This window comes from Aotus nancymaae, unplaced genomic scaffold (assembly GCF_030222135.1).
Source record: "Aotus nancymaae isolate 86718 unplaced genomic scaffold, 86718_ANA_hifiasm-v0.15.2.pri h1tg000006l, whole genome shotgun sequence".
Taxonomy (NCBI): Eukaryota; Metazoa; Chordata; class Mammalia; order Primates; family Aotidae; genus Aotus; species Aotus nancymaae.
The window spans coordinates 6698232-6716510 of NW_026988417.1; the positions used below are offsets into that span (position 1 = coordinate 6698232).

At 48.0% G+C, this 18279-nt stretch overlaps 1 protein-coding gene across 1 annotated transcript in view; it reads right to left on the bottom strand.

Annotated features, from left to right (window-relative positions):
* Positions 1 to 15479: 15479 nt before the first annotated feature.
* The window catches only part of MAN2B2 (mannosidase alpha class 2B member 2), a 46034-nt gene continuing 43234 nt past the window's right edge, over positions 15480 to 18279 (bottom strand). The window contains exons 18-19 of the mRNA XM_012434997.3: positions 17752 to 17869; positions 15480 to 16700 (exon numbers count right to left, since the gene is read on the bottom strand). Of these exons, the coding sequence (XP_012290420.3) occupies positions 16603 to 16700; positions 17752 to 17869 (216 nt within the window). The 3' untranslated portion in view covers positions 15480 to 16602. The remainder of the gene's footprint in view (positions 16701 to 17751; positions 17870 to 18279) is intronic.

Genomic DNA, 18279 nt, shown 5'->3' on the forward strand with positions numbered 1-18279 from the left:
GGGCGGGAGCGCGCACGGTCTCGCTCATTCCGGTTTTCCTGTTACCTCTGTGCGTCATCCCGGTTCTACCCTGTTTTTGGAAGGTGGCTTCTTCCGGGTGTTCCCCTCCTAGAGGGCTTTTCGGGCACGCGAGTTTACATTTTTAAAAAAGCCTTCCCACACTTGCCGGGCATGGTGTCTCACACCTGTTGGGAGTCCTGGGCAGGTGGATCTCTTGAGGTCAGGAGTTCTAGATCAGCCTGGCCAGCATGGCGAGACCCCGTCTCTACTAAAAATATAAAAATTAGCCGGGCGTGGTGTTGCACGTCTGTAATCCCAGCTACTTGGGAGGCTGAGACAATCGTTTGAAAACGGGAGGCAGAGGTTGCAGTGAGCCCACATCACGCTGCTGCGCTCCATCGTGGGTAACAGAGCGAGACTCTCTCAATACAAATACATAAAATAAAAAATAAGATACAAATAAAAATTAAAAAGGGCCTTCCACACCGGAAGAGGAGGGTCTACGTGATAATGTAGCAACCCCAGGTTAGAGCCCCTTCCCCTCATACAGGACGACCTAAGCCCCCTCAGCCGTTTTATTTACTTATATTTTAAAAGACTGTTTTTGAGGCAGAGTCTCGCTCTGTCGGCCAGGCTGGAGTATAGTTGCGGGATCATGGCTCGCTGCAGCCGTGAACTCCTGGCCTCAAGTGATCCTTCCACTTTCGGCCTCCCAAAGTGCAAGGATGAGCAGTCGTGCCTGGCCCTCTCTGCCTTTTTATTTTATTTTTTATTTTTTTATTTTTTTTATTTTTATTTTCACGAGTAGAGTCCATTTGAGATAGCCTTGCCTTTTTAAAGAGTAGTTTTCCTTCCTCCTTGGATGACAGTCAGAAGGGTCTGGGTGTCTGTTCACCAAACCGACCTCCCCACACCCCAAGGTGAAGCCTGGCTGCCCCATCGTGAGGCCCCAGCTGATCCATGTCCAGTGTCCACAGCCTCTGCGCCTTCCACTGGATCCAGGGCTCTTGCCGGTCTGACGCCCTGGGCCGAGTTTGGCACATAGTGGTAAATTTGCCTTAACAGCCACTCAACACAGAATGAGGAGAGATACGCGAATTTCCTGGCTCGTTGTCCCATTCCCAGACACCAGTCTACTTGTCAGAAATCCAGCTCGCATGAGTGCCATCTACTTTCCAGTTAAAGGGACACATCACAGTTTTGAATATAGAATTAAGGATTCAGAGAAACGAAAGTATATGCTTTGTTTAGACTTTTCTCAGATTCTTAATATTTTGGTTGTCCTTGTGAAAACCCAACTTTTAGGCTTATTTGTGTCAAAGGAAAATAAGTCTGGGGACCCTAAAATCACTAAGCCAAAGGGAAAAGTCAAGCTGGGAACTGCTTAGGGCCAACCTGCCCTGGGTTCTATTCCTGAAAAAGATGGCTACTAAGATTAAAAAGCTGCATACCTCCCTCACAATTTGTCCACAAGGAAATTCCTTGCGGACAAAGAACAGACAGAATTCAGTCATCCTTCTGCTCACTGAGATAAATGGGTATCTGCCCGCTTACTGTGGAAGGGCCAATCAGAAACTCAAAAGAATCTCTTACCTACCTATTAACTGGAAGCCGGTGCCCTGCTTCAAGTTGTCTGGCCTTTCCGGACCAAACCAGTGTTCATCTTACATATATTGATTGATGTCTCACGTCTTCCTAAAATGTAAAAAGCAAGCTGCGTCCCAACCACCTTAGGCACATGTCGTTAGGGCCTCCTGAGGCTATGTCACGGGTGTGTCTTCCTAACTTTGGCAAAATGAACTATTTTTTAATTTTTATTATTTTTAAGATGGAGTCTCACTCTGTCACCAGACTGGAGTGCAGTGGCACGATCTTGGCTCACTGCAACCTCTGCCTCCTGAATTCAAGCGATTCTCCTTCCCCAGCCTCCCAAGTAGCTGGGACTATAGGTGCATGCCACCATGCCGAGCTAATTTTTGTATTTTTAGTAGATTTGGTGTTTCACCATGTTGGCCAGGATGATGTCATTCTCTTGACTTCGAGATCCGCCCGCCTCAGTCTCACAAAGTGCTGAGATTACAGGCGTGAGCCACCACGCCCAGCCAAAATAAACCTTCTTAATTGACTAATGCCTATCTCAGATATTTGGGGTTCACACTTGCTATATCAGAGACAACTAGCTCATACATTTTTATATGAATAAAAATAAGTGACTCAAACAAAAATGAGATACTACTAAGCACCTATTAGAATAGTCAAATCCAGACTACAGCAACAGAACAAAAATCCACCTACAACACCGGGTGCTGTTGAGGACGCGGACCAGCAGGAACTTTCGTTCCTTGCTCGTGGGAATGCAAAATTATACTGCCATTTTGGAAGGCAGTTTGGTAGTTTCTTACAAAACTAAACCACATTCTTACAATAGGACCCAGCAATCACACTCCTTGGTATTTATCCAAATGAGTTGGAAACTTACGCTCACACAAAAACCTGCATGTGGATGTTTCTACCAGCTTCAATTGTAGTTGTCAAAACTTGGAATCCATCAAGATGTCCTTCCACAGGTGAATGGATACAAAAACTGCGGAACATCCAGACAGTGGAATATTAGTTAGCATTCAAAAGAAATGTGCTATCACGCCATGAAAAGACTTGGAGGAAACGTAAATGCATATTATTTAAGTGAAAGAGGTCGATCTGAAAAGACTCCATCTTGTATAATTCCAGCTGTACGACATTCTAGGAAAGGTAAAACTTTGGAGATGGTCAAAAGGTCAGTAGTCAGGTGGATTGGGAGGGGATAAGTAGGTGGGGCACAGGATTTTTAGGGCAGTGAAACTCCTCTGTATAATACCATAGTGATGGACACATCATTTATACATTCATCCAAAACCATAGAATGCACAGCAGCGAGAGTGAGCCCTTATGTAAACTAAGGACTTTAGGTGATTAAGATGCCTTAATGTGGATGCATCAGTTGCAACAAACTTACCACTGTGTGGGAAATGTTGATGGGAACCGGGAGGGTTTGCAGGTTGAGGACAAAAGTTGTATGGGAGCTCTCTGTACTTTCTGCTGAAACCAAAACTGCTTTAAACATTAAAGTCTATTTAAATGGGAGGAAATAAGCCCACCAGAAAACCAAATGGCTCCCAAAAGGTGGCCGAGTTCAAAAGCAGCGCCTCTGCCCTGGGATGAGGCTAGGTTGGGCCCCACTCCTCCTGGTGCTTTTGTGCAGGGAAGAAATGCAGGGTGCACAGCATGCATTCGGGGTCTGAGCACGGGCGCGTCTTTGTTTTCGCTTTCATTTATTTCTTCTGAATTTCTTTTTCTTTTTTGTTTTTTGAGATGGAGTCTTGCTTTGTTGCCGGGCTAGAGTGCAGTGGCAAGATCTTGGCTCACCACAGCCTCTGCCTTCTGGGTTCAAGCAATTCTCCTGCCTCAGCCTCCTGAATAGCTGGGACTAAAGGCACGCATCACCATGCCTGGCTAATTTTTTGTGTTTTCAGTAGAGACGGTTTCACTATGTTGGCTAGGCTGAGTCTTGAACTCCTGACCTTGTGATCCATCCGCCTCGGCCTCCCAGAGTGTAATCCCTGTAATCCCAGAGTGCTGGGATTACAGGCGTGAGCCACTTTGTCCGGCCTGCTTTTTTTTTTTGTTTGTTTTGAGACGGAGTTTCTCTCTGTTGCCCCGGCTGGAGTGCAGTGGTGTGTGATCTTGGCTCACTGCAACCTCTGCCTCCCGGGTCTAAGCAGTTCTCCTGCTTCGGCCTCCTGTAGCTGGGATTACAGGCACCCACCACTACCCCTGGCTAAATTTTGTAGTTTTAGTACAGATGGGGTTTTGCCATGTTGGCCAGGCTGGTCTTGCATTCCTGACCTCAAGCGATCTGCCTGCCTTGGCCTTCCAAAGTGTTGGGATTACAAGCGTGAGCCGCCACACCCAGCCTCTTTTATTAATTTCTGTTCTTATCTTTATTATCTCCTTTCTACTTTCTTTGATTTATTCTGTGTTCTTTTCAAAATTTGTTAGGTGAAACCCAACTCATGGATTCTTTTTTTCTAAATGTAGCATTTAAGATCTTAAATTCCCATCAAGCATGACTTTAGCTGCACTACACAACTTTTGATATTTGTATTTTCATTATTTAGTTCTAAATTTACTTTTATTCCAATTATGATTTTTTGATCTATAAATTATTAGAACTGTGTTTTGGCAAGGCACAGTGGCTCATACCTGTAATCTCACACTTTGGGAGGCTGAGGCGGGCAGATCACAGGAGTTTGAGACCAGCTTGGCCAACATGGCGAAACCCCATCTCTACTAAAAATACAAAAATTAGCTGAGCGTGGTGATGGGCACCTGTAATCTCAGCTATTCGGGAGGCTGAGGCAGGAGAAATGCTTGAACCCAGGAGGCAGAGGTTGCAGTGAGCTGAGATTGTGCCACTGCACTCCAGCCTGGGCAATGGAGTGAGACTCCATCTCAAAACAAAACAAAAACTGTGTTTTAAACAGTTCGACCACGTTAGAAACGTTTATGCTCTTCCATTACTGATCTCTAACTTAATTATATTCTTCTTAAAGATGAAGTTCGGTTTGATAGAAATTCTCTGAAATTTGTAAAAATTTCGGCCTGGGCAATTGCAGCACACTTTGCTAGTGTGCTCAAGAGGGAGCATTCTGTCCTGGCTGGGAGCGGGGCTTTATGCACGTCCGTCACCTCCCACCTCCAATGTTGCAATCGCTTCCTGTTTTTGCCTCATTCCTCTGAAGTCTAATCTCTACATAGATTCCATTTCTTTGGTGCATTGCAGAGTTTGTCTGGATTCATTTTTCTTTCTCTTAAGTTATTTAGAAATTTAGAAATTCTTTAGAAATTCTTGAAGCCAAAGATGCAGTTTTGCAAACCAGTTTGGCTGTGGGCAGCCCCAGGGATCCTTAGCTGTAGCCTGAGAACAAACACAGGTGCAAACAAAACCAGGCCGTTTCAGCTGATGAATGCTGCCATGAGGCAGAACTTGCTCTTCTGCAGGCTGGAAACTGGCGAACAGTTTGTCCTGGACCAAGTGAGGCAAGGCAGGGCCACATGGGGGAAGAATTGGAACGCCCAGTCCCAGGGCTCAGCTGTAAATCTCGCAGAGTGGAGCAGCGAAGGGATTGTTTTGTTCTCTCTTGGGAGGGGTCGTGATGCTGAGGGCCTAGTGTGAGAGGCTTGAGGCACAGATCGGCCTGTAATGATCCGTAGAGACAGCACAGCTCCTGGACATCTGAGAGGCCTCTGGGGAAGGATTGAAGCTGCTTGCACACCTGTGGTCCTAGCAAAGAGGCAGGAGGTGGGACTCTGGAGACAGGGCTTGGACATCAGACCAGAATGACGACTAGCTATAACAGGGAAGAGGTAAAAGCGCCTCTCCAGAACGTGTACCCACCGGTGTGTCATGCCAGTTTACCATTGCCATGACAACACCTGGACGTTACTGCCACTTTCCATGGCAACAGCCTTATGACCCAGAAGTTACCACCCTATTTCTAGAAATTTCTCCATAATCTGCTCCTTAATTTGCACATAATTAAAAGTGGGTATAGGCCAGGCATGGTGGCTCACGCCTGTAATTCCACACTTTGGGAGGCCCAGGAGGGCGGATCACCTGAGGTCAGGAGTTGGAGACCAGCCTGGCCAACATGATGAAACCCCATCTCTACTGAAAATACAAAAATTAGCTGGGTGTGGTGGCACATGCCTGTAATACCAGCTACTGGGGAGGCTGAGGCAGGAGAATCACTTGAACCCAGGAGGTGGAGGTTGCAGTGAGCTGAGATCATGTCACTACACTCCAGCCTGGGTGACAGAGCAAGATGCTGCCTTAAAAAAAAAAACTGTGTATAAATATGACTGTGCAACTACCTCTGAGCTGCTTCTCTGGGCACAGTGCCTATGGGGCAGCCTTGCTCTGCAAAGAAGCGGTGCCTCTGTTGCTGCTGTACTCTGCCACTTCAATAAAAGTTGCTGACACCATCGGCTTGCCCTGAAATTCTTTTCTTGGGTGAAGCCAAGAACCCTCCTGGGCTCAGCCCCAATTTTGGGACTCACTTGTCCAGCATCACTAGGGGCACCTGTTCAGCATTGCTGGTCCTGGGAGCAGATACGGAGGCTGAGTTGTGCCACCACCCAAGGTGGGGAAAAGCCTGGAGCTGTGGACTGAATGTTTGTGTCCCCTGCAAGGTCTTATGTTGAGATCCTAACCACCAATGAGATGTTATTGGAGATGAGGCCTTTGGGTGGTAACTAGGGTTAGATTTGGTCATGAGGGTGGGGTGCCCATCACAAGATTAGTGCCCTTGGAAGAAAAGATGCAGGAGCTTTCAGGCTCTACTTTCTGCCCTGTGAGGCTATGACAAGAAGGCTGTTACTGGCCAGGTCCAGGTCTGTTCTGCCTGTGAGCAGTAAATCAATCACTGTGACATGGGTTCTGCAAAAGAAAAGAGATTTATTCTCAAGGGCACCAGGTGAGGATGTGGGAAAACAGCTCTCAAATCCACTTCTCTGAAAATAAGGCTTAGGGATATTTATGGGTTAGAGAAGTGGGTGGTTTAAAGCTTGGGGAAAGGTGATTGGCAGTGGGGAAAAGTGAAGTAACAAGTTCATTTTGCACAAGTGTAGTCAGGGTTCATTGTAAGGGTCGTTAGGTTCTTGCCGAGTTTAAAAGGAAGAAACTGAGGCCAGCACAAGAAGATCCAATGTGAAGGATTTATTCAGCTCCCGGGCGAGATTCTGCGGTCCGACAGGAGGGGCTGGAGAAGTTGCACAGACTCCCCTCAGACGTGGGGTTTTATAGGGAGTGGAAGTGTTCGATTGGTTGTGGGAGAGCAGGGTGTGGGCAAGACAGGACTGCTATTGGGTAGGGTTGCAAGCCTTTGTTTTCATACAGGACTCAACTGCTATTGGCTAGAGTTACAAGACTTCGTTTGCATACAAGACTTGACTGCTATTGGCTAGAAGTTATAAGGCTTTGTTTGCCTACAAGACTCGACTGCTATTGGGTAGGTTTACAAGACCTCATTTGCATCCTGGCGAGATTCCTTAAGGGAAGGCTAGGCTGTGCAAAGGGGTGAATGTGTCTGAGCTCTCGGAGAAAAAAAGAGGGGGGCTGTCTGAGCTCCCGGCGAGGCGACCGGCCTTATATTCATGACATTGCACAGGACATGTGTTCAGAAAATGGTAGTGTTGGCATGATCTCAGGGTGGAGTATGTGGCCCTCTGATGTCAAAAGGCCACCTCTCAGACACTTGTGCAGCCTCAGTTGAAGAGCTGGTGGTCTCAGCTGGTTGGAACTGGACAGGAGCTGGTCCAAGTTTCTGAAAAATAACTGAAGCAACCATTACCATGGTGACTTACAAATGTTATCTCTAAAGAAGTCAGGGAAGGCTAGGTGCAGTGGCTCATGCCTGGAATCCCAGCCCTTTGGGGGACTAAGGTGATAGGACTGCTTGAGCTCAGCAGTTTGAGGCTTTAGTGAACTATGATCATACTGTTGCACTCCAGCTTAGGCAACAAAGTGAGATCCCTTTTCTTAAAAAGTAAAATAAAAAATAGTCACTGGAGGTTGAAGTTTTAGCATTCAGTGATGCATACTTCAGCTACTGTGGCCTTCAGCTTCACAGAAGAAGGGAGAAAAAATAACGAAAAGCAAGTGACCCAAAGCAAGCAGGGTAGGCAGACCTGATCAAATTAACCACTCGGCTTAAAGATGGCCATCCGCAAACCAGGAAAACAGCCCTCACCAGCCTCCAGATCTTCCTGGACCTTGCCCTTGGACTGTCTAGGCTCGAGAACTATGAGAAATAAATGTGTGTTGTCTAAGCCATCCTGTCTGGGGTAATTTGTTATATCAGCCTGAAGAGCTTAATAGCTGGTGTCTATCCCTAGGGAAGTCATAAGCAGGCCGGCTTCCTCTCCTTTGCCCTTTGCTTGCTGTGGGCCTGAAGTGCATAAACTGCCATGCTTTCTCCACTTTCTGTTTTGCTGCTTCTCCGGAGACTTGAACAGCTTGACAAAACCAGAGCCTTAAGTTATAAATGGATGGGAAGAGTGGGAATGTACACACGGTCCAAAGGTTTTATCTTGCTGTGGGAGAAAGAGGAAGGTGAGTGGGCAACAAAGTCATCTTTGTGGTGGTGAAGGATAATGATTATTTTATTTTGTTATTCCAGAAAGGAAGAATAGGCTTATTTATAATTATTATGCCAAAAAAAATCTAGAATGAAACTACTAGAAAAATTGAAAAGACTAGTAGAACTTTCAAAGTAATGAGGAGAAAACAGAAAATAAAATATGGCTCTGGGAACTGAAAATAAAAGGTAAAATGACGAGAGAAAACAATGAAGGAAAATGCACTATAAATAGAAAACAGAAGAAATATTTAATAAAATCCAATCCTAGCCGGGCATGGCAGCTCATGCCTGTAATCCCAGCACTTTGGGAGGCTGAGGTGGGCAAATTACGTGAGGCCAGGAGTTTGAGAACAGTCCAGCCAACATAGTGAAACCCTGTCTCTACTAAAACTACAAAAAGTTAACTGGATGTGGTGGCACGTGCCTGTAATTCCAGCTACTCAGGAGGCTGAGGCAGGAGAATCTCGGGAGGTGGAAGTGGAATCATGGGATGAACCCGGGAGGTGGAGGTTGCATGAGCCAAGATGGTGCCACTGCACTCCAGCCTGGGTGACAGAGTAAGACCCTGTATCAAGAAATAAAATAAAATAAAATAAAATCCAATCAGTGAGCATACTAATTTTTATTAAAAGATAGCAACTGGCAGTTGGAGTTAAACATTAAAATCAAAGTATGTGTTATATACAAGAAACACACCTATCATGAAGTGGCAAGGAATGTATAAAAATTAAGGAATAAAGCAGTCTTTAAGGTTAAAATATGAAACAAAGAAGAGGAACATTGTGTAATGATAAACATGACTTACAAAGAAGTTATATATGTCAGTTATCTAGTGCTGTGTTCATGATACCTCAAGTCTTTTTTGTCTTAAGACAGGGTCTCAGTCTGTTGCACAGGCTGGAATGCAGTGACACGATCATGGCTCACTGCAGCCTTGACCTCCCAGGGTCAAGTGATCCTCCCACCTCAGCAGACTGAGCATCTGGGACTACAGATGTGTATCATCATGCCTGACTAATTTTTTTTTTTAAGAGACAAAGTCCTGCTATGTTGTCCAGGCTGGTCTTGAACTTCTGGGCTCAAGTGATCCTCCCACCTTAGCCTCCCAAAGTGTTGGGATTACAGGTGTGAGCCACCACACCTGGTCCAAATCTTATGGTACTTACTTAGCACCATAACAATCATTCGTCACAATTCTGTGACTTAGGAGTTTGGGCAGGGCTCAGCTGGTTGCTTCTTCTGCTTCATGTATAGTTTATCACCTAGAGGCACTCACTCTGCTGTGTTGAGCTGCTAGCTGGAATGGTTGAAAGATCCAAAAAGGTCTCACTCACATGTCTGGGGTCTTAGCCGGGGTGTTGGAATGGTATTCTCTTTCATTACCTTGGTGAGAAGGATTCATGTACTCCCTTTGGATATAAGGAAAGCTGGGAAATGTGGGCCCTGTCTGGGAAGCCACTTCTCAGCTAAAACTGTCATTTATATCATGGAGGGGAAGAATGTATGCTAGCAGAAAGTTAATTAATCCTACTACAACTAAAAACATCTTCATATAGTTTAAGCCAGTTTGAGCTAAGTACAATCTGGATTATATAAAAAGCTGTTAGATATAAGGTGTGAAATTGGATTTGTTTTATCTATTTTTCATTTATATATTTCACATTTTTGCATTTTTTCTTTTAAAAACTTTAAGATTTTTTGGTGAAAATAACACATAACATTATTCATATTCTCATATATACATGTGCATTTACTATGTATATCATATATGTGAGAGAATATGAGTAGAAACATTATATATATGTGTATATAACATAGTTTTACCTATGAATAATATTAAAGGAAACTCACATGTTAACAATCAACTAAGTCACGAAATAAAACCATGCCACACCTAGAAATCCAGGTGTGTTCCTTCTTAACCCAGGTCTCCCTCTGTCCATTGGAGGTAACCCCTCTTGTGACTTCTAGTTAGCCATTTCTTTCTTTTCTTTTCTTTTCTTCTTTTTGAGACAGAGTCTTTCTCTGTCCCCCAGGCTGGAGCACAGTGGCATGATCTTAGCTCACTGCGGCCTCAACCTCCCAGGCTCAAGCAATCCTCCTGCCTCAGCCTTCTGAGTAGCTGGTACTATAGGTGTGTGCCACCACAACCTGTTAGTTGTTTATTTTTTTGGTAGAGATGATAGGGTTTTGCCATGTTGCCTAGGCTGGTCTTGAACTCTTGGGCTCAAGTGATCTGCCACCTTAGCTTCCCAAAATGCTAAAATTACAGGGCAGAGCCACTGTAGCTAGAGTTTCTGATTTATTTCATCTGGGAAAAGACCTGAGACTTTGTATTTCTAACAACTCCCCAGGTGATGCTGGCACTAGTGGTGTGGGGGCCACACTTTGAGACCTGCTGCCCTGTAGTACTCTCTTGTACAAATAAACCACCCTCTATTTATCCAAGCACTAGTGAGGGACCTATGAATGGTTTCCAATTCACAGCTATCATGAACAATGCCACTGAACGATCTTACATATTCTTGTGCACATGAACATGATTCTTTTCTTTTCCTTTTTTTTTTTTTTGAGATGGAGTCTCACTCTGTTGTCCTGGATTGGGGGCAGTGGTGCCATCTCGGCTTACCATAACCTCCGCCTGCCGGGTTGCAGTGATTCTCCTACCTCAGCCTCCTGAGTAGCTGGGACTACAGGTGAGCATCACTATACCTGGCCAATTTTTTTTTTTTTTTTTTTTTTTTTTTTTGAGAGATGGGGTTTCACCATGTTGGCCCAGGCTGGTCTTGCACTCCTGATCTCAAGCAATCTGCCTGCCTTGGCCTTCCAAAGTGCTGGGATTACAGGCATGAGTCACCGTGCCTGATCAACATAGTATTTTCTAGGTTACATGCCTGGAGCAGAATTGCTGGGTCTAGAGCTTGTGTATCTTTAAATTTAGAAGATAACATGGAAGTATTTTCTTAGGTTTGCTCCTTCTGTTTACTCTCACATTAGAAGTCCAATAGAGTTTCCATGATTGGCCACTAAAAATTGCCCATATTATTTTTAATCTTTCAAATAGAAAACATGGCAGAAGTGAAATGGTGTCTCACTGTGGGTTTCATTTGCATAGACCTGACTACTAATGAGGTTGACCATCCTGTCACGTGCATGTGGACACCTGGGGTTTCAGCTGGGGGCTGGCTATGCATGACGCAAGGGACGGTCAAGTTTCTTTTTGTTCCAGGTGAGCAGGCAGTTGTCACAGCACCTCTGCCATGTGACCATTCCTCCCTGCCGTGAGGCACCCCTTCTCTCTTGTATTGGCTTCCATGTGTGTGGTTCAGCTTCTGGGCTCTTTGTTTGCTCTGGTCTGAATGTTTTTGTGCCCCTAAATTTATATGCTGAACCCTAATCCCCTAGGTGATGGTATTAGGAGGTGGGGATGCTGGGAGGTGATTAGGTCATGAGGATTAGTGTAACTGAACTCGGGTTCGGGCCACTCACCGCTTGAAAACTGATACGTGACAGACAAGTTTTGGTAACAGGAAAGTTAGCTTTATTCAGGAAACCAGCAACCGGGAGGTGGGGGGAGGGCAGTGAACTCGTGTGTTCAAAGATCACCGTTGTGTCTCCAGATGGACGTTTTTAAGGGAAATCTGGGGACGTGCAAATGATGGTCAAAGTGTTCTTGTGGAACGGCAGCTGTGTGCAGTCGCAGGCAGGCAGTTATCATTGCTGGCTTGGTGGGCGTCTTGTGGCCTTCTGCAGGTACAACTTTTTTTTTTTTTGAGACAGGGTTTTCATTCTGTTGCCCAGGCTGGAGTGCAGTGGTGTGATCACGGCTCATTGCAGCCCTGACTTCCCCAGGCTCAGGTGATCCTCCCACCTCACCTTCTAGAGTAGCTGGGACTACAGGCACCGCATCATGCCTGGCTAATTTTTGTATTTTTTTGAGATCAGGTTTACCATTTTGCCCAGGCTGGTCTCCAACTTCTGGGCTCAAGTGATCTGCTTCCATCAGCCCCCCAAACTGCTGGTTGCACCAGGCCAACCAGACTATTCTTAGTTGTTTTTTGTTTTGACAGTCTCGCTCTGTTGCCCAGGGATGGCTCATTGCAGCCTTGACTTCTGGGGCTCAGGGACTCCTTCCACCTCAGCCTCCTGAGTAGCTGGGCTTACAGGCATGTGCCACACCCAGTTATTTTTTGTTACTATTTGTAGAGGCGATGTCTCCCTATTTTGCCCAGGCTGGTCTCAAACTTTTGGGTTTAAGTGATCCTCCTGCCTCGACCTCAGCCCAACTATTCTCATCTGGTGGGTGGAAACCCGAGGCCAGCCCGCTCCCAGGATTGCTGGCCAGTGCACTTCTCTCTTACCTCTGCTGAAGGTCCTCTTTGCCTGAGGCTGTTTTTAATGAGTAGTCTGTAAACTGAAGCAAAGCAATAATTATACTCAAGCAAACAAAATTTTTCTTACCATAGACTCAGTACTGTTACATTAGCACCCTCCTAGCAACAGAGCCCAGAGAGCTGCCTTGCCCCTTCTGCCACGTGGGGATGGAGCAAGACGGCACCATCTCTAAACCAGGAAACAGGCCCTCCCCAGACACTGAACCTGCTGGCACCTCGATCTTGAACTCCCAGCATCAAGAATTGGAAGAAATAAATTCCTGTTGTTGCTAAGCCACTCAGTGTATGGTATTCTGTGATAGCAGCCCAAATGGACGAAGACATGCACTTTCTTTTTTTTGTTTGTTTTCCTCTTGTTGCCCAGGCTGGAGTGCAATGGCGTGATCTTGGCTCACTGCAAACTCCGCCTCCCAGGTTCAAGTGATTCTCCTGCTTCAGCCTCCTGAGTAGCTGGGATTACAGGCATGTGCCACCACACCTGGCTAATTTTGTGTTTTTAGTAGAGATGGGGTTTCTCCATGTTGGTCAGGCTGGTCTTGAACTCCCGACCTCAGGTGATCCGCCTGTCTCGGCCTCCCAATCCTGCTGGGATTACAGGCGTGAGCCACCATGGAAGACATGTAGTTTCCAATGCACTTTACTTATTTTTGAGACAGAGTCGTGCTCTGTCGCCCAGGCTGGAGTGCAGTGGTGCGATCTTGGCTCACTGCAACCTCCACCTCCTGGGTTCAAGCGATTCTCCTGCCTCCTGCCTCAGTCTCTGGAGTAGCTGGGATTACAGGTGCATGCCACAACACCTGGCTAATTTTTGTAGTTTTTGTAGAGAGGGGGTTTCACTATGTTGACCAGGCTGGTCTCGAACTCCTGGCCTCCAGTGATCCACTCACCTCGGCCTCCCAAACTGCCGGGATTACAGGCGCGAACCACTGCAACAGCCCCAATGCACTTTAGAATCATCCTGTCAAGTTCCACAATAAACCTGTTGGGATTTTTATTGGGATTATGACTATCAGTGAGCACATAGTTTACTGGGAGTTTGTTTTTAAAAAAACAAAACAAAACAAAACAAAAACCAGGTCGGGCATGGTGGCCTGAGCCTATCATCGCAGCACTTTGGGAGGCCTAGGTGGGAGGAATTGCTTGAGCTCAGGAGTTCAAGACCAGCCTGGGCAACATAGTGAGACTGCGTTTCCACAAAAAATTTAAAAATTAGTTGGGCGTGGTGACTCACGCTTGTAGTCCAGCTACTCAGGAGGGTGGGATGGGAGGATTGCTTGAGCCCAAAAGTTAAGAGGTGACAGTGAGCTATGATAGTGCCACTGCACTCCTGCCTGGGTGACAGAGCAAGACCTTGTCTCTAATAAAATAATAACAAACAAAACAACAAATGGATGTTAGATTTTAGCCAATACTCTGCCTATTGTGGGTGGGATTTCCCTTGTCCCCTATATTCTTCTCCTTCTTCCCAGTTGAGGGTGCTGGGTGCTGGGTGCTGGGTGCTGGGTGCTGGGTGCTAGAGGGCCTGCAAGAAGGAAGTGACTGCTGCTGTTTCTGTTCTGAATGGGGATGGGCAGCATGGGTGATGGGACTTTCAGCGCACATGATTTTTCTACAGCCTGGCAGGCCTGGGGATAACATTTCCATAGTCTTTATTTTTTTCTGAGACAAAGTCTTGCTCTCTCACCGTGGTTGGAGTTAGTGGAATGATCATGGCTCACTGAAGCCTCAACCTCCTGGGCCCAAGTGATCCTCCCACCTCTGGCCCCAGAGTTGCTGGGACCACAGGTGCACGCCACCATGCTCACCTAAGAAAACAATTTTTGTAGAGATGGGATCTCACTATATTGCCCAGGCTGGTCTTGAATACCTGGGCTCAAGTGATCCTCCCACCTAGGTCTCCCAAAGTGTTAGGATTTCAGGCATGAACTACCACGCCTGGCTGCCATAGTCTTCTTTATGGTTTTTTTTTTTTGAGACAGAGTCTCACTCTTGTCACCCAGGCTGGAGTGCAGTGGCTCAATCTCGGCTCACTGGAACCTCCGCCTCCCAGGTTCAATCCATTGATTCTCCTGCCTTAGCCTCCCAAGTAGCTGGGACTACAGGTGCATGCCACCACTCCCGACTAACTTTGTATTTTTAGTAGAGATGGCATTTCACCATATTGGCCAGCCTGGTCTTGAACTCCTGACCTCAAATGATCCGCCTGCTTCAGCCTCCCAAAGTGCTGGGATTACAGGCATGAACCACTGTGCCCAGCTTCCAGTCTTCTTGACATAGAAACCAAGCCCCATGCAGCCCACGTGCTCTAAAGGGCTCCTGCCTCACCCACTGTGCCCCAAGCTCCTACTGCACATCCAAGCCACTGGTGGCTGGTCACCTGACCCCACAGGGGTGGTCTATTGCTTGGTCAGCAACTCCAGCCCAGCTCCTGCCTGGCCAAACCAGAGACTGTCTGCTGTCTGGTGGCCAAACTGCACCTTGTCCAAAGAGGTCTGAATCCTTCCAAGTTGGTCCTTTCTGGGTACTTTCCTTCAGCCCTAGAGTACCGTATAATTTCTTACATCTCATAGTTTACGCTTTTGGCCAGGCACGGTGGCTCATGCCTGTAATCCCAGCACTGTGGGAGGCTGAGGCGGGTGGATTACCTGAGGTCAGGTGTTCAACCTGCCTGGCCAACATGGTGAAACCCTGTCTCCACTAAAAATACAAAAATTAGCTGAATGTAGTGGCACGCCTGAAGTCCCAGCTACTCGGGAGGCAGAGGCTGGAGAACTGCTTGAACCCGGGAGGCGCAAGTTGTAGTGAGCTCAGATCATGACACTGCACCCCAGCCTGGGCGACAGAGCAAGACTCCGTCTTGGGCAAAAAAGTTTTAAAATAGAGAAATAATTCACAGACCATAAAATTCATCTTTCAAAGTTAACAATTCAGTGGTTTCTAGTACATTCACAAAGTTGCACAGCCATCATTGTTAATTCCACAACGATTTCACCATCTGCCAAAGAAACCCCATCCCTGTTAGCTGTCATGCCTCTTCTCTCTTCCTCCAGTCCCTGGCAACCACCAATCTGCTTTGTCTCTTATACACAGATTTGCCTATTCTGGACGTTTCACATAAACAGAATCACACAAGATGTGGTCTTTCGTGTCTGGCTTCTTTCACGTAATGTTTGCAGGTTCACCCAGGCTGTGGCGTGTGTCAGAATTTCCTTCATTTTTATGGCCAAATAACATTCCATTGTACAGAGAGAACACATTTCATTGCTTCATTTGTCTGCGGCTGGACATTTGGGTTGCTTCTACCGTTCGACTTTTGAGTAATGCTTCTGTGAACACGAGAGCACAGGTTTGTGTGGAAAGAGGTTTTCAATTCTCTTGGGCATAGACCTGGGACGGTTACACTTTTATTTATCTCAATAGTTCTGATATTGGACATCCTTGCGGTGTGGTTTCATCTCTTCATGGACTTGGACCACTGCTATGCCTTCTCTGCTCGACGGGCGGTGCCCTGGGGCTGGAACTCCGGCTGGGCGCTACAGCTTTCTCTCCTGCCCTGTGGCAGAGCCAAGCCCCTTGCAGGGCTGTTGCCAGCATAGGATAAGCCTATGAAAGCACAGGGCACACAGTAGGTCCACAGTTGCCACTGGCAGCCTGGGCAAGCCTGGCAGGGTCCAGATGGCAGATATGTTTCGGCACTGCTGTGGGTCTTGTACTCTGCCTTAGGCAGAACGTCCTGAGTTTGTCTTTTGTGAATGAATGACGCATGAGCATGCCAAATATCCTTTACGTGAGAGAAGAGGAGAGGGCTGGCTTGATTGAGTGTGGAGGGAAGAACCTGGATCTTGTAATTTTTATTTAAGAAAATTAGGGATAAAACCCCAAATATGACCATTTGCTGCCATTAGCCTGACAGATGAGCAGCTGACTCCCCAGTCCTGTCCCTCTGCACTGCTTTTCCCCGTCCTGGGTCTGTTCTGTTACATGGAGTTCCTGGGGCAGCCCTATGGCCAGGGGCACCTGCCCAGGGCTCACTGCTGTTGAAAGTGAATGAAGAACGTCCGGATTTCTTTTGGGTGGATGGTGATGATGGGGCCTCCTGGTGGCCTCGAGGGAGAGGTGGTGTCACCTAGGGGAACAGAGGTGATGTGTCCAGTGTGGCCCTGGATGCCTCCTCCCAGCCTCCCTCTCACCACACTGCACCTGCACCTGTCTACAGTCTGCTGTGGCCCCCACTGTGGCAATGGCCTGTAGCCACCCCCTTCTCCCAGGACTCCTATGGGTCTCTTGCATTGCTGCCCACCCCAAGGGCAATTCCTAGGTTGGTCCTGGCCCCAGTGGCCTCACCTCCCCTGGGTGTTGCACTCAAAGCCCCAGAGCTTTCTGAGACTATCTGGTGAGTCTGCCCTCGCCTCACCAGGCTCCCCTGAAGGCATGGCCCGGGCTTGGGCTCCAGCCTTGGGAGGGAGCCGTTCACTGATCTGTCACTCATCCATCTTCCGTCCTTCTTTCCAACCAATGATCATCTTCCCTCCCTCCCTCCCTTCCTCCCACCACTAACGGAGTGTGCACCATGCACCCGGCACCATGCTGCGTGCAGTGGATGGCAGGAGCTGCACAGGATAGAGGAAACTCCTGGGGCCAGGAGAGCGGAGGAGGCACCTGGCTTGGCTGGGGACTCTGGGGAGGTCTCTTGGGGAGCTTGAGCAGGTGCTGGCCACAATAAATGGAACCTGTGCATTCCAGGCAGAGGGCATGGTGTGGACACGGACTGGAGGCTGGAAGCTGCCTGTAGCGCAGAAGCTCGCAGTGGCGCATGCCATGTGAGGCACGGACTGGCTGATGGGCTGAGGTCAGCAGGGCTAAGGTGGGCAGAAGCCCCTGGGCCCCTCACAGGCCTGGGGCTCTCACCCAGGGCACAGGCAAGGCGTGCGGTCTGTGTGTACACAAGTGCATGTGCACACACACACCTGTGGAGCCCTGGCAGGCGGACCCTAACCCAAAGCCTTTCTTAACCGACTGTGGCGGATGTGGGAGGGCTGCAGGTTCAGAGAAGGAAAGCAGCCCCGCACAGTCACACAGGCCAGAACAGGCAGATGGTTGGATGTGCACTGGGTCTGACTAGCTCCTGAGCCTGGCTGGGAATCCCGGGTAGGGGGCTGAAGCAGGGGTCCCCAAACCTCTGCGGTGGCCAGATTCCGTCCTCCAGCTCCAGCGGCGCAGCGTGCTCACATCCCAGGTCCCTGTGAGCGAGCGCTCCTCCACTGCCGCCACGGACCCCAGCGCCCGCAGCACAGCCTGCAGGGAGAGGAGCAGAGGGAGGGTGAGCTGCACCAAGTCCCAGATCTGAGCAGAGAACCAAGACAGCAGCAGGGCGGACACACCTGGAACTCAGTGTACTTGGGGCATAGCCCTGCCCGGCACCTGACACAGCTCCCTCACCTGCTTCTCACGGCACACCTGTGAGGACGGAACTGGCCCTGTTCTTTACGGATGAGGACACTGAGGCGGGAGGCGTGTGCTTCACCAGGTGACCGAGCCCGAGGAGGTGTGGCATTTTGAACTGCCTGCCCCAAGCAGAGTCCTCCTCTCCTCACATTGCTCAGGTGGCCCCATGCCCAGTCCAGGGAGGAAGCCAGCCAGAGTTACCCCATCCCCACTTCCCAACAGGCATTGCCCCAGCCTCCCTTACAGCTAGGGGAGGCAGG